We start from the raw sequence: 23,907 nt of genomic DNA on the forward strand, positions 1-23,907 counted from the left end.
GCGTTTATTCCACTTCATAAATGAGTAATGTTGCACGTCCGGGGCCCTTCGGCGGCTGACTGCTAAGCTGTGCAAAAGTCAACCTCTAACAACACTTGCAGTTATGGTAGTAAACTGTATTTTGTCTTGGGAGGAACTTTGGCTAGAACATGGATTGGCAAGACAACAACGGCCACCCATGGTAGGCATGTTTTTTTTCTTCTTTTTTTTTTTGACTGTGTAGAGGAGGTGATGTTCCTTTACATGAGTCTTGACCGGCGATGATGGAGTGTCCCAGCGGGTAGATGGTCATGGCCTCACGCTAAGACGGTGCCGGTAGAACTGGCTGGCAGGCGCAGTGGCGATGGCGGTGCTGGTGATGAAGATGACACTGCTGCTACAGGGCTCCCCCCGTGGCGGACGACAAAGCCGCCGAAGAGGGCACAGGGCAGCGGGAAGGTCGGGCGACGGAGTCATGGAAGGCAGAAGGCGAACCCGAGGTGGCGGGCGGCCCGTAGTGTGCGAGCTGCGGGGCCCAATGTACCCGACGTGAAGGGGGAGAAAGGCCGGAGACAGGAGTTGAGCGCGGAGGGTACAGGCGGTGCCAACTCCAGGAATGCGGGCTTGAGCCTGCCAATGGCCACAGTGTCTGGTCTCCGCGGGAGGTCCAGGCAGAAAAACTTCGCGGCTCGTTAGATGACCCTGTAGGGGCCGTCGTAGGGTGACTGCAGGCTGGTGCGCACCGAGACCCGGGGGACGAAGACGTGGGTGGCCTGAGGAAGGGCAGGGCCCACGAACACGCCTGTCGAGCAACCGGAGTGGGTAGGTGTGGGCTTGAGGTCCTGGAAGAGCTGGCGGAGACGGTCGATGTACGAGGAGGGGTCGGGCAAGAGCGGAGCCGAGGGGGTGAAGAACGCTCCGGGAAGGGCAGCCGTATGCCATGTGGGTCGCGCTGCAGTCGTCGTGGCGGAAGGGAAGACGCTCGGGCCATGTTGTGTCGCCGTGGTCAGTGGCGCGGAGGGAAGCCTTGAGCTGCTGATCCTTTCAGCATTTTCAGGCGGTCCGACCGGCGAACAGCATACATAGATACGGGGGTTGAAACGACGACACTATAGAACGACCTTTTCGGCTTCGTGTTCTTCCTTTCGAGTATGCACCACAGTATGGCATTCTTTCCTCTTCCTGACCGCGGCGATGATGGAATGTCCCAGCGGGCAGGTGTTCGTGGCCTCACGCTAGGACGGTGCCGGTAGAACGGGCTAGCAGCCTCAGTGGCGCACGCCAGCACAGGCACGTCTTCATCGTCCTCCACGGGTCTCCACATCTGTCTGAGCGAACTGTGCGAAATGTTTGCGTCATAAAAAAAATGCTGCTCTCACTTTTCATGAGAGGTCTCTGGCAGGGGCGCCGATAGGCAATTTTTCAGGAAGGGGGAGGGGGGCGCAAGATCCCGGACCCGGGCGCCACTGCACAGCCACTCTGGGTAGGGTGTCGTTCTACAGCTCACTCTTACAACCTCAATGACGTCCGTAATTAAGACGCTCCCGCTAGGGTATGTGCCTCCCGCAACTTCTTGGTGCCTGAGATGTTGCTATTCCTTGAGTTTCCGAGATTACCGATTTTTAAAGCTGCTGATCGGTTCACTTCAGGCGGCAGAGCTCTGGCAAAGTCACGAAAAAAAAGAAAAAAAGGTCTGAGCCAGATGGCTTTCCTTTTGAACCCATTGACCATAGGCACCGTTGAGGTGGGCAAGAGGGCCACTTGCCAAGGAGATATTTATTAGACCCAAACAAGTGGAAATAAATCTGGAGATCCCCAGCACATTTCGGTTTGTTGGTCAAAATTGGGGAAGCATTCCAATGCCACCATTTTGGCTTAGAAAATTGGTCTTGCCAACCTGCCTTACACAAATTAAACATAACAAACGTAACAATGTTCGCTCTGATCGACGGGGGGGGGGGGGTGCACAAGAATGGCCACACTATGTGATGCTGCACCCCTTCCACTTGCACCAAATACACAGGCGAGCTTAACTTCAGTGCTTCTCAGTGTTCATCACTTTTCTGGTACTTTATTTGACTATTTTGACAGGGGATGCCTCAAGTCACGAGTGGCTTATTGAGTGACCTGTATGCAAAGGCGTCACCGTTGACGCGGCACACAATTACACAGCAGCGAAGGTAGTGTTGTTCGATGCACTATTGTCTTCTCTGCAATGCACCTTGGAGAATATTCCATATGACCTAAGGTGGTAGATGAGGTATTCCATGACATACATCAGATCTGGGCCGATGTAGTGGAATGAAATTGTTGTATCACTGCAGCAGTTCATTCCCTGAAATGGAAGAATATTAGTGAGAGTGTAATATTGTGCACTATCACAGCAGTGAATTGGAAGCAGTTGAAGCGCACGTACTATGGACTTTGGGACAAATTAACTACGTGGCACAAAGATAAACTGCCTCTCTAAACTGCCTCTGATTGGCTTAGGCCGCGGAGCTTCAACACATTGCGTCTGCATGATACAAACTTGCTTTTACGCTGATCATGTTACATTTTCATCCTTTTGAAGCATATTTTTTGTGTCTGTTGTATTACGAAAGGAAGTGACTTGATCGGAAGACGAATACAATATACATGATGTCCCAGCTACATGCGAACATATTCTTTAAATATATATACATCACTTTTTCCGACATGAAATTAATTGCAATATAGCATATGCTAAAGGGCTCTCCTTAGCAGGGCATTAGCAAAGCCCAAAGGCAATGTCTTAATGAACTTGAATGAATTAATTAAAAAAGCTACGAAGTTGTCCCAATGAGAACATCTGCTCCTTTCGATCACCTGATATCGTAGCCGTTTTCAGAACAAAAATCCTTTCGATAGATCCTCCGCAAAAAATTATTGAAGGAACACATATTTTTTTACTTTGTTCATTACGCATCTTCGCGGACGCAACTTTCCTTCACCCACAATGTGAGAGGGTGAAAGAGCACACTATGGCCTCTTGCGTCCTGGAAAAAGATAACAAACAAAGAAAACAAAGTGGAACCCAAGATAAGGGCAGTTTCGATAGAATCATACATACATTTGTCTTTGTTTTGCTTCCGCAAGTTAAAGGAGCATGGAAGAGACCCCGAAAATATTTTTAGCTTTTTGCTGCAACGTCTTCAACAAATTAAATGAGATGCTGCGAAAGAACGATGAGCGCAGGTAACCCAGAGAGCACGCCCAAGGCTCTGTTCCGCACAGCTTTAAAGAACGCTCTCCACATCCGAAGAGCGCCGAAGTGAAGCCGCAGACGGCGTGACGTATCACGGGCCAGGGCACGTCACCAGTGACGTCCAACGGCACAGCTGAAACATGTATCAGCGGCGCGCGAGCCGAGATGAAAAAACAAAGGAAAAAGGCACCGAGTAGCTTCTACGTCACGGGGGGCTCGTGTCTCTCTCCTGCGACTGCCGTTCTCCGGCTGTCTTTTGTAAAGTCTATTGCGCAGTGACATTACGCCGCAGATCGGAAATATTTTGCATGGCGACTCCTTGTGGACAGCTTCACAGATGAAGCAGGGTTTCGAGTCATGTTAAATGTCACTTCCATGCTCCTTTAAGGCTAATCTTCGACGCATGGGGCGGCACTCCTTCACCCTCTGACATTGGGGGTGAAGGAAAGGCACATCTCCGAATTTTTTGCGGACGATCTATCAAACGGATTTTTCTTCTGAAAACAGCTCCGGTATCAGGCTACCGAAGGGACCAGATGTTCTCATTGGGACAGCTTCGTAGCGTTTCTAATTAAAAAGTGAATTATTGAAAGGTAATTAAGACATTGCCTTAGGTGTTTGCTAATGCCCTCCTAAGCAGTGCCCTTCAGCATGCGCTATATGCAATTATGCTATATGCAATGGAAAAAGCGATATATATATATATAAATATATTTAAAACCCGTTCGCAATTAGCTGGACACCCTGTATATATTTGTACGGAATATGTTTCGCATGAAAAATGTATCTGAGCATCGACGCTCCCGCTTAAAATGTCGCCTGTGCTATCATTACCGTACCAAGAGCGACCGCACTCCAATCTAGATAAGCGTTTCCTGCATTTTTTTCCTCACTTTTCTCCCTGTGTAGGAGACAACATTTTCTAAACCATTCAGCCAGCTGTACCATGGTGAAGTCAAAGCGGCTCAGACGGCTAGTCGCCGGAGTTGCCAGCGCTGCGATTTTTTTAAATAAAATTCTGCAATATTTATGCATCTGTCGAATGAGTCGCTTCGCATGGTTCATTTTAATAGGCAGTATTACCCACTGCTTAAAGAGGGGGTATACAGTCCGAAGTGGCATTCGGTACTGCTTTATATATTTGCATTAACAAGAAGTCAGTTGCCTTCCCAGTCCCCCGGTGTCCACCATGTTGTACGCCCTACTCTCGATGTATGTACTACATTATCTGAACATACCTCTGATTATAGCTTCCCAAATACCATGACTATTCTCACCTCTTCAATGGGGTAGTAGACCCACCTCCACAGCCAGGAATCTCTGTCCAGTTCACCAGGGATAAGATGACACTCTGGCATCAGTGGAAAGAACCTTCCTTTCCCTAGAATGTCCCGGGAGTCCCCAGCCTGGACACCCACTTCTTCCAGGCATTGCCCCATCTCCACATCCTCTGCGCTGTCCTGTTCTTGGCGGCACTTGGAAGGATCTTGAAGGGCCTGCTCTACAAATCGCTTGACTGCTTCTCGGCTGAGGACATAGCCTGCCCCTCCGCTCATGTAGCCCTGCTTCACGTACGGCTTGAAACGGCAGCCGTAGTAGATGGGTTCAGAGGAGTTCTTGTCCAGGAGGAAGTACCTGAGCACAAATATATACTACTATAAACGTGGGCGTTCCGAGAATAGGGCGCGTGGAGGCTCTGGTAAAAGTTGGGGAAACCACGTGACAAAGTGCCAGTCCACCCAGAGTGCAGCAACAATGGGACATTCTAAGAGCGACACGGGGGCCACAGAAGAAACCAGGTACGCCTGAACCTTGAAATGTCGCCCCCTTATTTGAGACCTTCGTTTCGCCGGCAATGAGGGGAGAGAGGAAAACCGTGGAGCTGCGCGAACAGCGGACCAACTTGCATAGTGAGTTCTCACCTGAGATTTTCGACTATGACGTAGGTGTCGTCGTCAGCTTTGAGGAACCAGTCTGATTCGTTCAGATAGTTGTTGTACACCTCCGTGAAAGCGGCCTTGGTCTTCCCCCAGAGATAAGATCGAGATTCGTTGACGGGCAAGGCGATCGCCGGTAGCCCGGGATCCCACTGGGAACTCATGAAAAGGAGCACGTTGCAGCGGCGACCCCACGTGGCTTTCACGTGTTTTGCCCTCGTGGCGTGGTTAGCTGGGGTGGTCATCACCCAACACAGGAGACGCACTCGTTTCTTAAGTATCTGTGCCACGCGGTCGTCGTCTGCAAGAACAGTGCACAGCGTGTCAGTGCGGTTGTGCCAGTTTGAAGTTGATGTGCAGAAAATGGGCACCGCGAAATTTATCAGGTTGTGACATCAGACATCTCCGCCAATGAAGGAGTGCGACATAGGTCATGCCATTGCGACTACCAATAGGAATGGCCGCAGATGTCGCCCGTTTGACAGATCGAAAGGCTGACGCCTCCGGCACGTTGGATGTGATCCAAGCTAGCAGTTCCTGTTATAGTATTCTTTCTTGGCGTGTTCCTCATCAGGTTCCTTGTGGCCCATAACTCTGTAGTAGACGTCTCATGGCCAACGCTCTCAGAATATACAAATCGCCATCTTTTCTGACACACACACACACACACATATACAGGCATTATGTTTGCTCTTGTGCAACCAAACGCGACGAGCACGATGAGAAAAGCATAATTAGAATATTCGCACGACAATATTTAGAAATAGTATAGAATGAACCTTATCATGCCCACCAACCAAGTTACAGCAATAATAATAGATGGATTCAAATATATCCCAACGGATGGTTACACTACATTCGTTCGTTATATCCGCAGTATCGTTGTTGTATAACTGTTGCCGAACGTGACAAGCCATCTTACCTTCATGGTGGAACTTCTCGTCCGTCCCGTATAACGCCAACGGTTTATCCGGGCCACTCTCGTTGTCGCTGTCCACGCCAGGTCCCGCGCCATGGAAGAGCTGCCGCAGCCTCGGGGGTCCCGACATCCACGCCAAAGTGTTTCTCATCCAGAAGCGGGGCTCGTCCAGGGCTCTCCACCGAAGACAGGCAAAGCCGAAGCCGAAGGTCATTCCAACACACAGGGTGATCAAGAACTGACGAGAGAATCCCCGTGCAGGGACTGAAACCACAAGGAATATCGGTTCGGTTACGTCTACGGTTTAGTGTCAGATATCTGAAAGCGGGTTTTGATTACAGTTACGAGATCCACCGTCTTAATAACGGTTTAGGACATGCAGGCTGCAGGACATTTATCCCGCAGACTGCGTGGATGTCGCAAAATTACCTACTAGGTGGAAACGGGTAAAAATGAACCGTTGTGCTCTAAAAGGGTCGTGCAGTGCCATCTGCCAGGTCCATGCACGTTTGCAATTTGCGACGTTCAGCGTAAAATAATTTGCCGCGGTCTCTATAATCTCGTTCATTTTGCTCGTGCTGTAACAAGCCACAAGGCAAGAAAAACTGCGCGCGTTGAGACAGGTCACCCAGATTATCTTAGATAAATGTAAAAGACTGTTCACTGCAGCGTAGGGAACCTGCATTTGACGTTTCGAAGAGAAGAGAGTAATAGAAGCTGAGAAAATGGGCACCGCGGATACCGAAACTCGTGTGGCTCTGACGTCACAGCCCTCGCCGCCGCCAGTGAGGCAGCGCATGAGAAGTGACGTGGTTACGACCGCCAATGGGGGGAATTGGCGCGCGTCTCTAAACTTTGTGACGCCAGCGCTTCGCTCGGGAGTGTGTTCGAGTGGGAAGTATGATACGTAGAAGAACTTTTTTTTTCCTCACCTTTCATGTCGTACCCAAGGGTACATTTGGTACCACAACTGGTAAATTCGGTTAGGATCGGTTGAACTGCGCTTCCATATCACCCCCTATCTTACCGCATAGCCATCCCAGAAGGTTGCTCAGAGCCTTCAGGTCGACGATGCCTTGGCCATCAGCCTTTGTCATCATAGAGATAGTTCGTTGTCAGTCGGGACGCTGCAGGAGAATTTGCTTCGTCACCATTCTTCTTCTTCTTCTTCTTCGACCCACGGAGAATGGCCATTAGCTACAAAGGGGACCATTCCTCTTCTTCTTCTTCATCCTCTGGGAAATGGCCGTTATCCAGACCATTCCATGACCGTAAATGTTCTTCTCTTCTTCTTCTGCATAGTGTGGCACACAACCAAAGGCCTTATCGCGACTTTTCTTCTTTGGCTCGTAGCTCGTGGCTGTCGATGTGCACGACTGCGGTAAACCATTCAAGTACACCATAAGTACAGCGTTGCGTCATGATGTAATTTTCAGCTTCTCTTGTAATGGTACTTTGCTGCCATATAAGACTTTGCTGATAAATAGTAGGCCGCTAACCGGTGTGAGTTCTGATCCCAACGAAGCGCCACCAATTACGCCCTCGCACTTCTTAACCGGCGGCAGATCAATCCAGCTCCCGGCAACCACAGAAGAGGAGCGGGTTGGGACGACGACGCTGCACAGGCTCAGGGAAGAGCAGCTGCAAGCTATCGCGATGTTTTGGCGGCGATGGAAGAGAGGGTACCTCTTCCAGCTGCGCTCCGCCCACGAAAGTTCCCGCGGTGACCCAACGGCGTTGAAGGTGGGTGATGTAGTCATCGTGGAAGATGACTCAACACCACAGCTCCTCTGGAAAACGGCAATCGTAACCGCCAGCCACCCAGGTCGAGACGGCGTCGCAAGAGCATTCACGCTAAGACTGCCGAACAAACGACATATCGTGCGCCCTGCGCAGCGGCTCTACCTACTCGAAACTAGCGTGGATCCTGGCCCCGGGGAGGATGTTAAGATTGAGAACGACGAGGAGAATGGGGGCGCGGGGGTCTCGCGCTTTGGTATTTTCTGGTAGGCTGAGCTACGGTTCAGTTCACTTCGAGTAAAGTCAGCTGCTGGTATCTGGTCTGGTCTCCTTTGTCTACAGGGGTCAAACGCCCCAGCGCATTTCGGTTTGTTGGTGAAAGTTCGGAAACCATTTCAATACCACCGTTTCCTTACAGCAAATGAAACAAATAAACATAACACCCCTGCACCCCCTCTACTTGCACCAAATACATAGGTGAGCTTAAGTTTACTGCTTCTCAGTGTTCATCGCTTTTCTGGCGCTTTATTTGACTATTTCGACAGGAGATGCCTTCTCGTCACCAGTGGCTTGTTGAGTGACCTGTATGCAAAGGCATCACCGTTGACGCGGCACACCATTACACCGCAGTCCAGTGTGTGTTATTCGATGTACTATTGTCTTCTCTGCAATGCACCTTGGAGAATATTCCATATGGCCTGAGGTGGTAGATGAGGTATTCCATGACGTACAACAGGTCTGGGCCGATGTAATGGAATGAAATGGTTGTGTCACTGCAGCAGTTCACTCCCTGAAATGGAAGAATATCGTGCACTCTCACAGCAGTGAATTGGAAGCAGTTGAAGCACACATACTACGGACTTTGGGAAAGATGTCTAGAGTGTCTCAATGAATGGCTCAGGCCGCGGAGCTTCAACACATTGCATCTGCATGACACAAACTTGCTTTTACGCTGATCATGTTACATTTGCACCATTTTGAAACAAGTACTCAGATATTTTCTGTGTCTGTTGTAATATAAAAGGATGTGACTTGATCGGACGACGATAAAAGATATATACATCACTTTTTGCGACACGAAATCAATTGCAATATAGCATATGCTGAAGGGCACTCCTTAGGAGGGCATTAGCAAACTCCTAAGACAATGTCTTAATTAATTTTCAATAATTATCTTTTTAATTATCAAAGCTACGAAGTTGTCCCAATGAGAGCATCTGGTCCCTTCGGTCACTTGATACAGGAGCAGTTTTCAGAACAAAAATTCTTAGGAGTTTGCCTTAGGAGTTTGCCAATGCCGTCCTAAGGAGTTCCCTTCAGCATATCCCTTCCCTTGCTATATGCAATCGATTGCATCTCGGAAAAACCGATATATTTTTTTAAAAATCTGCTCGCATTTAGCTGGAACACCCTGTGTATATTTATACAGAATATGTTTCGTACGAAGAATGCGTCTGAACATCGACGCGCACGCTCCCGGTTAAAATGTCACCTGTGATATCATTACGGTACCAGCAGCGACCGCAGCATTTCCTGCATTTTTTCCCTCACTTTTCTCCCTGTGTAGCAGCCAACGTTCTCTAAACCATCCAGCGAGCTGTACCGTAGTGACGTCAAAGCGGTTCAGACGACTAGTCGCAGGCGTTGCCGCCGGTGCGATTTTTTGAAATCAAATTCTGCAATATTTATGCATCTGTAGAATGAATCGCTTCGCGTGGTTCATTTTAATAGGCAGTATTACCGATTGCTTCAAGAGGGGGCATACCGTCCGAAGTGGCATTCGGTGCTGCTTGATATATTAGCATTAAGGCGGACTCACTTCTTACGGAGTCTATGGGGAATTTTTGTTCGCAGAGTTCTCGTAAGCCTCGCTAGATTTCTACACGAAACATGTATAGGCGTGTTCCCCCCGAGTTTATCTAGGGAATGACGTATTTTGGAAGGCGTGACGCAATCCATTAATTTTTGGCTAAGTAAAGTTTGTCGAAGTTTCAATACATGGGAGTCTATGGGAGATGCAGCCAAAGCGCTTCTCTCGGAACACACGCCCGCGATGATTTGGGCCAAAATGATGTCATTCCCTACAGTAACAGTCTGGGAATTTATTGCAATGAACAAATTTGACCAGCTTGCTGCAGTTTTCCAGACCCCTGCGAATGAAAATTATGGGTTTGTCGTCTGCTATCATGTTCCGCACGCTGGCATCGATTACCTTAACGATGCCGCTGCCTGCACGATGTCCTTAAATCGCGGGAGGAAGGCAAAGCGAAGAAAAGCCCTATACTCTCGATGTATGTACTACATTATCTGCTGGCGGAAATATACCTCCGAGTACAGCTGCCCAAATACCGTGACCATTCTCACCTCTTCAAGGGGGTAGTAGACATACTTCCACAGCCACAAATCTCTGGCCACTTCACCAGGGATAAGATGACCCTCTGGCGCCAGTGGAAAGAACCTTCCTTTCCCTAGAATGTCCCGGGAGTCCCCAGCCTGGACACCCACTTCTTCCAGGCATATCCCTATCTCCACATCCTCTGCGCCGTCCTGTTCTTGGCGGCACTTGGTGGGATCTTGAAGGGCCTGCTCTACAAATCGCTTGACTGCTTCTCGGCTGAGGACATAGCCTGCCCCTCCGCTCATGTAGCCCTGCTTCACGTATGGCTTGTACCGGCGGCCGTAGTAGATGGGTTCAGAGGGGTTCTTGTCCAGGAGGAAGTACCTGAGCATAGATATATGTACTACTAAACATGGGCGTTCCGAGAATAGGGCAAGCCCCCCCTCTCTGGTGATGCAAAATCACCGACTGCCCGCGCTTTACTAGGAGGTCGTGATGATCAGATGTCGTTCCCACAGAAGCCACAGAAGAAACCAGGTACGCCACTACATTGAAATGTTGCCCCCTCGTTTGGGACCAGTGAGGCCGCCTCACGGGCAATAGGGGAGAGAGGGAAACTGTGGGGCTGAGCGAACAGCAGACCTACTTGCCTAGCGAGTTCTCACCTGAGGTTTTCGACTATGACGTAGGTGTCGTCGTCAGCTTTGAGGACCCAGTCTGATTCGTTCAGGTGGTAGTTGTACACCTCCGTGAAAGCGGACTTGGTCTTCCCCCAGAGACCAGGACGAGATTCGTTGACAGGCAAGGCGATCGCCGGTAGTTCGTGGTCCAGTTGGGAACTCATGAAAAGGAGCACGTTGCAGCGGCGGCCCCACGTGGCTTTCACGTGTTTTGCCCTCGTGGCGTGGTTAGCTGGGTTGGTCATCACCCAGCACAGGAGACGCACTCGTTTCTTAAGTATCTGTGCCACGCGGTCGTCGTCTGCAAGAAGAGGGCACAGCCTGTCAGTGCGGTTGTGCCAAACATGTGTGAAATGCAGTTGCTTGCATTGAAGTCGCTAATCTGAAGTTGGTTTGCAGAAAATCGGCACCGCGAAATTTCTCAGGTTGCAACATCAGGCACACCAGGCACAACTATCGTAGTAGACGTCTCATGGCCAACGCTATCAGAATATACAAAGAGCCATCTTTAGTGACACACAAACACATACAGGCACAATGTTTGCTCTTGTGCAACCAGACGCGACGAGCACGATGTAAAACGCATAGTCAGAATACTCGCACGACGGTTCCAGGCAGAGAAACAAACGTTGTGTTACAATAAACGTTAACAAGCTCCCGGCTGCAATGTTATTCAGACGATACGTTTACATCCTATGATGTTCTCGAAATTCGGGGGTGTATGTCCTACCAGTACGATGTGCTTCGTGCGACCATGTAATTTCGTTATTTCGATGGTATGTTTCATGGCGATTTCGGAAAGCACACAGCGCCAAGTTCGCTTTCATGTCTGTATGACGTTCAGCGGACATGAGTGAATGAATGTGAAATGGAAACCGCGACGAAGCGAGCGATAACTGCGACTATTCCTAAAGACGAAGCCTTTCGCAAAAGCACATGAACGAGAACCATCTCTCCGTATAATGTGCCGCTTAGCGCCCATACCACAAGTGTTCGTTATAAGCGAGCTACTCACCTCGACTACACTACAGGATAGCGAAATATTTAGAAATAATATAGAATTAACCTTATCGGGCCCACGAACCAAGTTACATCAATACTAATAGATTCGAATATATCCCAACTGATGGTTACACGACGTCGTTCGTTATATCCGCAGTATCGTTATAGTATAACGATTGCCGTACGTGACAAGCCATCTTACCTTCATGGTGTAACTTCTCGTCCGGCTCGTGGAACGCCAACGGTTTATGCGGGCCAGTCTCGTTGTCGCTGTCCACGCGAGGCCCCTCACCGTAGAAGAGCTGTCGCAGCCTCGGGGTATCCGACGTCCAGAAGCCGGGCTCGTCCAGGGCTCCCCACCGAAGACAAACAAAGCCGACGCCGAAGGTAATCCCAGCATACAGGGCGATCAAGAACTGACGAGAGAAGCCCCGGGAAGGGACTGAAACCAAAACGAATATCGGTTCGGTTACGCTTACGGCCTAGTGTCAGAAATCTGACAGCGGGTTTTGACTACGGCTACTGGATCCACCGTTTCAATATATCCGGTTACCGATATAGTTTTTCGGCGTTCAATAGGACATTTATCCTGCAGGCTGCGTGGATGTCGCAAAATGAGCTACAAACTGGAAACGGGTAAAAATGAACGGCGTGCGTAAAGAAGCATCAGACAGAAATAGGTCATATCGTGCGGACACAAAGTTAAAAACAAACAAGGAAGCAGCAATTTTCTTACAACTACTGGTTCAAGTGAGCGAGTTGCGTTATGGCCGTGGTCTACAGCTCGACAAAAACTGAGCCTCTGAGCCTGCATTGGCTTGTGGCTGGCGGACTTCCTCCTCTGATGTCACCGGAAACAGCACTGGGTTGATGTGTTATAATCGTTAGGCCAGGAGAAGGACCTGCCATCATGCAGGTCACCAATTCGAGACAGTAACCGTAGTAGCCACTAAGGAAGTCGTCAAAATGCAGTTGCACGTGGACATTATCCTGGTAAAGGAACCTGCAACGTTCAAAGTTATGGCCAGGATAACGCTGGAACCGGGTCGCACTCAAAATGCATTCCTTGACAAACCCGCTTGCGTCTGTTCTCAATGATGCATTCTGGGTAATTACTCTATTTGTATAGTGGCTCTGCAAAAATCATGCCAAAGACTGGGAGGGGGCCCACATTGCTGTGCTCGTCAGATGTTCAGTGGCTTTTTCATACAGACTCAATACGGATGTCGGGTCAGCCCATGGCACGCCTGCGCCTGTCCGTTCTAATGCGTCCAGAAGTGCATATAAATATGTCACTTTTTAAACTTTTGTTTTTCTTTTGATACTGCTTATAGGGCTTCTTCGCGCTGCCAACACAGAGGTGGAACGATAGATAACTTTCCAAGGTAACTTAGGAAGCCCCCTATAAACCCTTATCTTACCGCGTAGAAATTCCAGGAGGTTGCTCAGAGCCTTCAGGTCAACGTAGCCTTTGCCACCAGACTTGGGCATCGTAGAGATAGGTCGTTCTCAGTCGGGACGCTACAGGAGCATTTGCTTCGTCACCGTTCCAAGACGTAGATGTTCTTATCTGCTTCTTCTTCTTCTACACAGTCTGGCGCACAACCAAAGGCCTTATGGCGACTTTTCTTCTGTGTCGTCTATACGTAGCTCGTGGCTCTCGATGTACACGGCCGCGGTGCACCATTCAAGTACACCATAAGTACAGCGTTGTGTCATTAGGTAATTTTCAGCTTTCCTTGTAATGGTACTCTGCTGCCATTGAAGACTTTGCTGTTCAAAAAATGTGGTCCTCATTGTAGCAAGAGGACTTGAATAGATGCAAGGGTATTGTGAAGACGTTGTAATGTACGATATTCTCTCCCCCCCCCCCCCGCCTTTTTTTTCTGTTCACTCAGTTTATGAGGTGCGCTTATACAAGGACGTCTAAGGCTGACACACACTTCGATTTCCTCAAGATTTCGATGGAAAATTTGGCAAATTTGCCAGCAAATAAAATCGCCTCATAAGGTCCGAATAGGTCCCCGTCGAGCAGCGGACCGTGACGTGCACGATCAACCAAAAGATTAAGGTTACCTGCCGTCGCACCTAGTGCATAACCATACACAAATCTCAGGGAGGCGCCTACTCACATCTGGTGTATTAATACTAAAAAAGAAAGCACCACCAAAAACTGGTGTGCGTTGCGCTCAGCCGTGCAACCAATATCGATTAACTCTACCTGACAAATTCTGGCAATGACTTTGAGCTTCTATCACGGAAAGGCGAATATCGACAGAACTTTGGCGGACCAATTTCATCGACTGCAAAAGCACCGCCTACGCACCATCGCTATACGCAGTGCGTGGAACAAGTAGGCAAGCCCCACTCGTTGACACCCACAGTCCTAAATGTACACTCTGTACAGATCCACGCAGACGACGTTGCACGCGATTATGTCCTCCGTAAAACATCAGTTCTGTGTCGAGACGTGGATGAAGACAGAGAGACCGATAAAAGTCGTCGGCATCAAGTGCTGCTGCGGGACGCGTCACAGTGGCATGGTGGTCGAAGTTTACTTTTACCTGTGTGAAAGAGTACTGGCTACACCACTTGCAGTCAGTCACCATACAGACGCCGTGCAGCTTCCCCTCAGGGTTCGGGGTGTCTGTGTGCTACTTCTCGCCTCGCGCCTCGCCGCAACGCATCCACGACTTTATCGTTTATGTACTCAACGTGGATCACTGGACAAGAACACCACTAAGTGATATGTCCGAAGAACTGGACCTTACGCTGCGCACAGACAAGCACTAACCCACAACTAGACATGGCTCATGCAAATAGACTTGGTGTTCCAAAAGAGACACCGCTCACCTCGCCAACCATTTCAGCTGCCACAAATCAATACTTCTCACGCATAAATATTGAACTATATTTAACTATTGAATATTGTTTGAACTATGTCACGTGTTTGTGTGCACCATAGTAAAATGCTGCTGCTCTAACTTTTGATGCGATGATTACAGAGGTCTGCGGGCTCGACATTTTCTGTTGAGGCCTTCGTGTATTTTGCATGACTCAAAAGGAAAGCCATGGAAAATTTATTTTCCAACTTAAAGTTGGTAGGTCAATCTTGGGGAAGCATTCCAGCATTCCAACATCTTTTTTTTTCTTATTAAATTGGTCTTGCCAATCTGCCTTTACAGCAAATTAAGCATAATAAAAATGTCCACTCTGGTTCCTGAATAAGGAGGGGGAGGGTGTTGCTCGAGAATGACCACAGGGTATGTGATGCTGCACTCTTTCCACAGGCAAATCCGTTGATGAGCATATTTGGTACTTTTATGGCAGTTTGTGCACCGAAATCACTGTGGACACGGCACACAGTTACACTGCAGTCCAGTGCGTGTTGTTCGATGCACTATTGTCTTCTCTGCGATGCACCCTGCAGTCTATTCCATGTGGCCTAAGGTGGTAGATGAGGTACTCCATGACATACAGCATGTTTGGGCTAATGTAGTGGAATGAAATAGTTGTATCACTGCAGCAGTTCATTCCCTGAAATGGAAGAACATTAGTGACTTAGTGTAATATTGTGCACTGTCACACCAGTGAATTGGAAGCAGTTGAAGCACATATACAACTCCGACCACAAACCTGGAGACCTGCTGTCTGATTGGCTTAGGCCTGAGGGCTTACGCCTACGTATTACACCTGCATCACACAAACTTGCTAGTATACGTTTGCATACTTTTCTCTGACTCACGCATTATGAAAGAGGTGAATCTCTGGACGCAATGATTTCAAACATCGATGCGTGCCCTCTCGCTCTGCAGGGCGAAACAAGGACAGCGAAGACGTCCCGGGCGACGTCATTACGGTTCCAAGAGCGACCGCACTGCAATCGGAGTCAGCGTTTCCTGCATTTTTTTTTCTCACTCCTATTTCTCTGTGTGTAGCACACGACGTTCCGCTAAACGGTTCAGCGTGCTGTACCGTAGTGATGCCAGAGCGGCTCTGACGGTTAGTTGCGGGCATTGCCACAGTTGCGCACGGTCAAAATTTTTTAAATCAAATTCTGCAATATTTATGCATCTGTAGAATGAATCGCTTCGCATGGTTCATTTTAATAGGCAGTATAACAAATTGGTTTAAGAGGGGCTAGTGACTGGAGTGGCATTCGGTGCTGCTTTATATATATTTGCATTAAGGAAAAGTGAGTTGCCTTCCCAGTCCCCCGGTGTCCACCATGTTGTACGCCCTACTCCCAATGTATGGACTATCTTCTAACGGAACGATACCTCTGAGCGTAGCCGTCCAACGACCATGGCCATTCTCACCTCTTTAAGGGGGTAGTAAACATACCCCCGCAGCCATATATCTCTGGGCAGTCGACCAACGATAAGATGACTCTCTGGCACCAGTGGAAAAAACCTTCCTCTCCCAAGAGTGTCCCGGGAGTCCCCCGCCTGGACACCCACTCGCTCCAGACATTTTCCAATCTCCGCGTCCTCTGCGCCGTCCTGGTCTTGGCGGCACTTGGTGGGATCGTGAAGGCCCTGCTCTATAAATCGCTTGACTGCTTCTCGGCTGAGCACATAGCCTGCCCCTCCGCTCATGTAGCCCTGGTTCACGTATGGCTTGAAACGACACCCGTAGTAGATGGGTTCGGAGGAGTTCTTGTCCAGGAGGAAGTACCTGAACATAGATATATACAAGTTAACATGGGTGTTCCGAGAACAGGGCAAGTGGGGGTGTGGCACCCCCTCTCTGGAGCTGCAAGGTCACCGACTGTCCGCGCTTAGCTAGCAGGTCGTCATGAGCAGATGTCATTTTTATTAAATCTCATCCACTGGATCCCTGCTTAGCAAGATATGATTTGATATGCCGTCATTCTGTTGTCCAGTGTTCATTGGTCGCACACTTTGCATTCACCAGGGCAAAGATCCTAGGAACGCCCATGGTACTAAAATAATGTTTTGAGACTAGTGTCTGCTTTGCTGGAGGAAAGTCTCTGCCCAAATGTAACTTAAATAGAGAACGGACGCACTGGTATGATAGTAGCAATAATAGCAATTAGGGCTCCTTGATCACCGGGCAGTGCCCAGACGGTTTGCGAGATGTGCATATTGCAAGGTTTTTGTGCTTTCTGACGCTAGCTGCTCTCGCTCTCCCTTTTGAGCTGTGAAGAGACGGCAACTCTGCTCCATTGGGACCCTTTCAGAACTGCTCAGGGAACTGTTGAGAAAATGGGCAGGAGACTATTGTGTAGCAAGACCACTCATGAATTGGTCTGTTTTGGCAATATTTGGTGGGTTTTGCAAGTACCAGCACTGTTGAGAAGATATTCGGGGATAAATTTTGTGACTGGCTCAGGGTTTATTCACACAATGCAACTTTAGTGGTGCGTGTCTGATCGCGTTGCGCAACCCAGTTGCCAGAGTACCAGCACGCAACCTGTGCGTCACTTGGCTCTTCCTCTCAAGACATCCAATCTCAATGGCTGGCTGTCGTGGTGTCACTTCCGAGACGCGCTTCCTTGTCGTAGCTCTATCCATTCTGTGGACTGGTCCACTGCCTATAGGCTACGACAGTTTGTCCCTGAGCATGAGAGGGTAAAAGTTGGGGAAAACGCGTGACAAAGTGCCTGCCCACTCATAAGGCAGCAAAAAGGCGGTATTCGTAGAAAGAATCAGAGAAGAAACCACGTGCGCCTCAACCTTGAAATGTTGCCCCCTTATTTGGGACCAGTGAGGTCGCCTCACGGGCAATAGGAGAGGGAGAGAAACTGTGGAGCTGCGCGAACATCATACCTACTTGCATAGCGAGTTCTTACCTGAGATTTTCGACTATGACGTAGGTGTCGTCGTCAGCTTTGAGGAACCAGTCCGATTCGTTCAGGTAGTTGTTGTACACCTCTATGAAAGCGGCCTTGGTCTTCCCCCAGAGATGAGCTCGAGATTCGTGGACAGGCAAGGCGTTCGCAGGTAGCTCGGGGTCCAGTTGGGAACTCATGAAAAGGAGCACGTTGCAGCGGCGGCCCCACGTGGCTTTCACGTGTTTCGCCTTCTTGGCGTGGTTAGCTGGGTTGGTCATCACCCAGCACAGCAGACGCACCCGTTTCTTAAGTATCTGTGCCACGCGGTCTTCGTCTGCAAGAAGAGGGCACAGCCGGTCAGTGCGATTATGCCGAGATATATCAACCTGTATTTACTGTTGCACAAAGTTTGTCTGCATCCTATCCCGTCCTTGCGCCTATTCCTCCTGTCACTATATGTGACAACTTGCCCACACAGCTGCTTTGGACCTTTGCGCATATGCTCTAGAAGCCACTGAGCGAACGTCTACCTGTCAGGGTGTCATATAGGGTCAGTGGTGTTTGGCCTTGCTGGAGTAAATTTTGGTTCAGCAAAAAACGGTGCAAGAAAGTGGCTACAGCTTTTCTTTTTCTTTTTTTTTTATTTATCCTCGGACGATGAGGTGGGGAACAGAGGATGAAAATTGAATACTCTTGCTCCGGACGACGGTTTTTATTCCTGTCGGAAAGCTGGGGTAAGTCTAGCATGCACCTCGCAGATTATAGTTAAATATTTAACATTCGAATCAATTTCTCGCAACTGAAATTGAGCAAATTACTTCGAGTAGCGCGGCACATGTAAAGACATCTGGCGCCTGAAACTGCACTCTCTGACAAGCTGAGCTGGACACCTTATACAGGGATTGGACTTAAGCACTTGGACTTGGACCGTGACTTGGACTCAAGCACTTGCTCGCTTCGTAAAGGAAACACACAGCCATGTCGTAAGTTCAAAATAATTCTTCCCATACAGATCGAAAGGCTGGCGCCTGTGGCACGTTGGGTGTGACCAGAGCTAGCAGGTCCGTGTTATAGCATTATTTTTCTTTGCGTGTTCCTCAACAGCTTCCTTATGAGACCCACAACTCTGCGGTAGACATCTCATGGCCAATGCTCTCAGAATATACAAAGCGCCATCTTTACTGACACACACATAAAGGGCTTTATGTTTGCTCTTGTGCAACCAGACGCAACGAACACGATGAGATGATAAGCATAATACGAATATACGCACGACAATGCTTTAGGCAGAGAAACAAACGCTGTACTATAATAACGTTAACAAGCACCTCGCTGCAATGTTATTCAGACGAGATATGTTCACATCACACGGTGTTCTCGAAATTCGGGGATGTATGTCCTTACCCGCCGTGGTCCCACATGTCCGGTGTGGTTCGCATTGCAGTATAATTTCGGTGTTCCTGTTTCATGGGGATTTCAGAAACCGCACAGCGCCAAATTCGCTTTCGTGTCGGTACTGTTCAGCGGCAATGGATGAATGTGGAATGGAAACCGCGTCAAAGCAAGCGATAAGTGTTCCACTAGGACGAATCCTCTCTCGAAAGCACATGAGGTGTGAATTATCGTACCCAGAAATAACAAAAAAGGAAAGAGAATAATCTCTCTACATAATGTGCCGCTAAGTGCCCATTCTACAATTGTTCGTTATAAGCGGGTTACTCACCTCGACTATACGAGAGAATGGGAATGTATTTAGAAAGAAAAGAATGAATATTATCGGGCCCACCCACCAAGTTACAGCAATAATATTGATTCAGATCTAGCCCAACTGATGGTTACGCAGCATCATTCGTTATATCCGTAGCATAGCTAGGTAAGATGGGCGTGTCTTACCTTTATGATGGAACTCCTCGTCCGTCCCGTGGAACGTCAACGGTTTATCCGGACCAGCTTCGTCGTCGCTGTCCACGTGCGAATGAGGTCCCGCGCTATAGAAGGACAGCCGCGGCCCCGGGGGTCCCGACGTCCACACCAAAGTGCTTCCCATCCAGAAGCGGCTCTCGTCCAGGGCTCCGAACAGAAGCCAGGCAAAGCCGAAGCCGAAAGTCATCCCAGCACCCAGGGCGATGAGGAACTGACGCGATAATCCCCGGGTCCCTAGTCCCGTTGGTACCGAGCTTTTCTCTGGGTACATGACCGCAGGCTCTTCTACGTACGTGAAGAAAAGCAAACGGAAATACGTCAAACACGTCAGAAATCGTGTGGACACAAGGGAAGAAGATGATAAAGAAGGAATATTACTTTTCTCACAACTGAGCAAGTTACATTATGACAATTAGACTCTAGAAGTAGCTTTCAATTCGTTTGCTTAAAGCGATAGCTCGACAAAAACTGTTGTCTCTGAACTTGCGTCATTTTGTGGCTAGCGGACTTCCTCCTGTGACGTCACCGCAAACAGCACTGGGCTAACCTGTTTTATTAATGCGCTAGCATTAGCAGCGGCGTTTCAAGGAAAAGTGTTGGAGAGCAATGGATAGTTGAGAGTAAGGAAAAGTACGTCACGGAGCGGAAGCCAATGTACGCGCGCCACTGCGGGTGACGTAATGGAGAGGAGCACGTCTTTGCGGAAGCGGTATTGGCGGCGCGCCAGATACGCGGGCGAGTCTGAACTTGAGGTTGTGCTGTGCAAGACGCGTACAGGGCTGTTGCAGCAAAGTTTGCACAGCGCCATTTCGGGCCCAAGCGGCCACGCATCCAAACCTGAACCTGAACCTAAACAATGGTTCCATCATCGGGCTGTGCGTGGTGTTTCAAGCGGTATGGCGACAAGGAAAGCTACAAAACCTGTAGGAAATTCACAGAAAAGGCGGTGCATCTGACAAAGTGCGAACAACTCGAGACCATGTATTCTAAAGTGCCACGTTGTCTGCTAAACCACCGCGCGTTGCATATTTTGGGGCGTAGATGTTGCTTCTCACTCCCGCCACCTGGATGGCAGAAACATATCTATGGTACGAGTGCCGGGCCAAGTTTGCGCTTACAGAACATGGACTCTGAGCGAACGCGACGATCTGCCGAAACCTAAGAACGCAAATAATGTCAGGCAGCGGATGCCGCTGCTCGGTGCCGAAAGCGAGCGAACGAGACGGAGGCGTGGAAGAAGGTTTGCGCCGCTTTTGTGGCTGTGTAGTTAGTAACAGTTAGTGATAGTTAGGGGTCGATAGAGGTGGATAGTGGTAGTGGGTGGGTCGGCTGAATGCTAACGCATTTCCGTCGCATTCATTACATTAATCGTCCTTCAACTTTTGTTATGCCGTGAAGAGCATCTACCATTATCACAGCCACCAATTCGAGACGGAAACCGATGGTACCACTTCTGAACATAGAGAAAATATAGTACTTCTGAAGCCCTCAAAATTCAGTTGTCCGTCGACATTGTCCTAGTAGAGGAACTCTATGATGCAACGTGCCAAATCATGCATATATTTCCCAAGCTGAAACCGGGTCGCACTCAAAAAATGATTCCTTGACATATAAGTCCGCTTCCGTCTGTTCTGCTAAATAATGCATTCTGGGTAATTACTCGATTGGTATAATGGCTCTATTGGCCATGCCAAAGACTGGGAGGGGAATCCTACATGGCTGTACCGTCAGGAGTTCCTCAATGACTTTTTCATACGGATTTTCAATACGGATGGCGGGTCAGCCCAGGGTACCCCTGAGCTTCAATGGTTCCTGTTGTCTTTTCTCTATGAGTCCACAAGTATATATACATATGAGAGAAAAAATTAGCCGGAGCTCTTTGGCTGCACGTATAGGATATGCTACGTGACCTTCTAACGCCATCCGCTCAAACGTTGCCTGCCTGCGTACTGCTGATGAGGCCCAAGAAGGCCGAAACAGCTGTCCAGTACTGGCATGGCGACGTTTGACTTACAAACATATATATATGTATTTATTTATTTAAATTTTCAGGGTTTTTTTTTTCTTTTCGTATTGCTTATAGCCAGGTACCGGGGGTGCCAACAGGGAGTTGGAACGAGAGATAACTTTCCGACGTAGCTTATGGTATCCGGTACCGATGCTCTAAGCCCCCAGAGCGCTCCCAGCTGGAGGAAGAAAAAAGATAGAAGAAAGAAAGAACTGCTGAACAGTCGAAGATAGAGCGCGCTCTCTAAAGCGATCGCTGGCTGCCATGCGAAGATGCCACTAGGAACAGTTGACCTGCGCTTCCACATAAATCCCTATCTTACCTCGTAGCCATTCCAGGAGATTTCTGAGAGCCTCCAGGTCGACGAACTTGGTCATTATAGAGAGAGTTTGTTGTCAGCCGCGATGTTACAAGAGTATTGTCTTCGTCGGCCATTCCATGAAGTAGATGTTCCTCTTCTTCTTCTACCTGGTGTGGCACGCACAACCGAAGGCCTTATCGGGAGTTTTCTTCTTTGTCCCTTTGTGGTCCATACGCAACTCATGGCTGTCGATGTGCACGGTTGCAGTACATAGTGCTAGATATGACTACAAAAAGAAAAAGAAAAAAATATGTCATGCAGTCCCTAGAGATGTATAGCCTGGCCAATCGCCCTTAGTGGATAACGGCCATTTCCCCGAGGATGAAGAAGAAGAAGAAGAAGCCTTTTGACAGCCTCTTTCACGATTTCGCCACCTTGACTTGCTGCAGGCTCAATAACTAAAGTATGACGAACTGATGCAGCGTCAGATTTAGTTAGATTGCAACTCTGGCATTGTTGATGTTTGCATGGACGACAAGGTAGCTTTTTAATTTAGAGCAGCAAGATTTTCTAAAGTGCAGTAATATCCCTAGGATATCCCTACAAGGTCGTGAACGTCCTGAATATCTTGACATTCATGCGATATCTGTGGGATGTCCCAGGTGCGTCTGTAGGATATCGCGCTTTGGGTGTTTGAAAAGAAGCAGCCTGCAGATCCTCGGGGTATCCATGCAAGATCCAGTATATAACAGATTTTGGGCACTGATTGAACCATTGAACGTCAGAGGGGTGTCTCCAGGATGTCGCCAGGAGATATACGGATAAATATATGATGTTTAACACGTTGTTTGTACAGCAACTTTTTACTTGTGCTGAGCAAGCAAAAACTTCTGCGGACCTTAACTAGCTATGGGGGAACAAGTAAAATCGTTATATATTTCTATCGTTCGCGTGCTGCTAGCCGTGCAGTGTATTTATCTGTGTGTAACACTAGTCAGGTAACAGAGGAATTCGATCACTTTTACAGCTCCACTCAGCAGGCAGTCACATATTATAGACAATAGCCTGATTTAAACACAATATTAGATAGGAAGGAATGTCAGAAACGTTATGGGTTATACCTTAAATCTGCTGATACATGAGTTAATTGCAAAGACGCACCCAATCACCGTTACAAATGTCTTTCGCCCCAATACTTATAATGAACGTGCCCCAACATATTGTATTTCAGTATATGCTCCGGCCACTTCGGCGACAGCCGCTATTGTGAATGCTCTGGTCTCCCTCCGCGTATGCGGGGGAAAGGGGCAAAACTGCTCTTATTTTTTAGGGTGAGAGCACCTTTAAACACCTTTAACGCCCAGTAATTAACATATGTATATGTTTCGTAAGTATGTACATTCCATTCATATCACCGTGGTGTCGTCACTTCTGATATATCAAGTAAAAGTAAGTGCACATTATATTAAATTTTAACAGTCAGAGCAACGTTTCATAAACATCCCACATTTGTCCCAATATCCCGACATCGCAGGGATATACCTGCGTCGTTCAAACAGTGCCCAGATCCTGGTCTCCTGTATGACGATATGGGATATTCAGGATGCTCCCAGGGATATCCCATTGTCCAAGATGGGATATCCTGCAGACGTCGTCAGGACATCTGTTGTTTGTTGGGTATAAAGTAATTTTTAGCTTTTCTAGTAATGGGGGGGGGGAGGTTGCACTGCTTCAGCAGCTGAGTTGCCATGTCCTAAACTGTCACTTTCCAATTCTCGAGGATGGCTTGCTCAACGCCTGTGATGTTTACTGGCGTGATTGCAGTCGGACGAATGTGTCCATGTGGTTCATATGTCACCATATCCCGTCTTTCACCAAAGTGTCTGCCCCATTTATACACCCTTCCCCTTGACATCGTTTGTTCCCCATATTGTGCCTGACAATCTTTGCAAAACCTCAGCTGCTCCTTCACAAGAAATTTCATTATGCAACGCTGTTCCACAGCTGCAGACACACTGCTCGCTTCCAAGATGATTGCTGCTGCTGCTACATGTGCC

The 23,907-nt window shown here is 48.5% G+C and overlaps 4 protein-coding genes across 5 annotated transcripts in view; 1 reads left to right on the top strand and 3 right to left on the bottom strand.

The window, feature by feature from the left end:
- The window catches only part of LOC135367195 (PAT complex subunit CCDC47-like), a 59,392-nt gene that overhangs the window by 6,397 nt on the left and 29,088 nt on the right, over positions 1 to 23,907 (top strand). The gene's annotated exons all lie outside the window — the stretch shown is intronic.
- Positions 1,888 to 7,313, bottom strand: LOC135367197 (glycoprotein-N-acetylgalactosamine 3-beta-galactosyltransferase 1-like). The gene is made up of 5 exons (XM_064600353.1): positions 7,089 to 7,313; positions 6,065 to 6,325; positions 5,128 to 5,443; positions 4,483 to 4,840; positions 1,888 to 2,314 (listed from the first exon to the last, which is right to left on the bottom strand). Exons 1-5 carry the CDS (start codon positions 7,159 to 7,161, stop codon positions 2,144 to 2,146), a joined length of 1,179 nt encoding a protein of 392 aa, XP_064456423.1. The 5' UTR covers positions 7,162 to 7,313; the 3' UTR covers positions 1,888 to 2,143.
- LOC135367198 (glycoprotein-N-acetylgalactosamine 3-beta-galactosyltransferase 1-like) lies at positions 8,302 to 13,439 on the bottom strand. Its single transcript, XM_064600354.1, has 5 exons — positions 13,243 to 13,439; positions 12,024 to 12,263; positions 10,805 to 11,120; positions 10,166 to 10,523; positions 8,302 to 8,591 (listed from the first exon to the last, which is right to left on the bottom strand). Exons 1-5 carry the CDS (start codon positions 13,310 to 13,312, stop codon positions 8,421 to 8,423), a joined length of 1,155 nt encoding a protein of 384 aa, XP_064456424.1. The 5' UTR covers positions 13,313 to 13,439; the 3' UTR covers positions 8,302 to 8,420.
- On the bottom strand, positions 14,866 to 22,096 carry LOC135367196 (glycoprotein-N-acetylgalactosamine 3-beta-galactosyltransferase 1-like). Its single transcript, XM_064600351.1, has 5 exons — positions 21,872 to 22,096; positions 19,512 to 19,826; positions 17,637 to 17,952; positions 16,141 to 16,498; positions 14,866 to 15,358 (listed from the first exon to the last, which is right to left on the bottom strand). Exons 1-5 carry the CDS (start codon positions 21,924 to 21,926, stop codon positions 15,188 to 15,190), a joined length of 1,215 nt encoding a protein of 404 aa, XP_064456421.1. The 5' UTR covers positions 21,927 to 22,096; the 3' UTR covers positions 14,866 to 15,187.

Source organism: Ornithodoros turicata, chromosome 8 (genome assembly GCF_037126465.1).
Source record: "Ornithodoros turicata isolate Travis chromosome 8, ASM3712646v1, whole genome shotgun sequence".
Classification (NCBI taxonomy): Eukaryota; Metazoa; Arthropoda; class Arachnida; order Ixodida; family Argasidae; genus Ornithodoros; species Ornithodoros turicata.

Coding starts and splice junctions, on each gene's coding strand:
- LOC135367197 (XM_064600353.1), bottom strand. CDS start 7,161: ATGATGACAAAGGCTGATGGCCAAGGCATCGTCGACCTGAAGGCTCTG. Junction 6,326..7,088: donor CCTTCTGGGATGGCTATGCG/GTAAGATAGGGG, acceptor TTGTGGTTTCAG/TCCCTGCACGGGGATTCTCT. Junction 4,841..5,127: donor GTCATAGTCGAAAATCTCAG/GTGAGAACTCAC, acceptor ATTTGTGCTCAG/GTACTTCCTCCTGGACAAGA.
- LOC135367198 (XM_064600354.1), bottom strand. CDS start 13,312: ATGCCCAAGTCTGGTGGCAAAGGCTACGTTGACCTGAAGGCTCTGAGC. Junction 11,121..12,023: donor CGAGAAGTTACACCATGAAG/GTAAGATGGCTT, acceptor CTCTTCTTGCAG/ACGACGACCGCGTGGCACAG. Junction 8,592..10,165: donor TCTACTACCCCCTTGAAGAG/GTGAGAATGGTC, acceptor CTTCCATTTCAG/GGAGTGAACTGCTGCAGTGA.
- LOC135367196 (XM_064600351.1), bottom strand. CDS start 21,926: ATGACCAAGTTCGTCGACCTGGAGGCTCTCAGAAATCTCCTGGAATGG. Junction 19,827..21,871: donor TCTCCTGGAATGGCTACGAG/GTAAGATAGGGA, acceptor TCACGTACGTAG/AAGAGCCTGCGGTCATGTAC. Junction 15,359..16,140: donor TTTACTACCCCCTTAAAGAG/GTGAGAATGGCC, acceptor CTTCCATTTCAG/GGAATGAACTGCTGCAGTGA.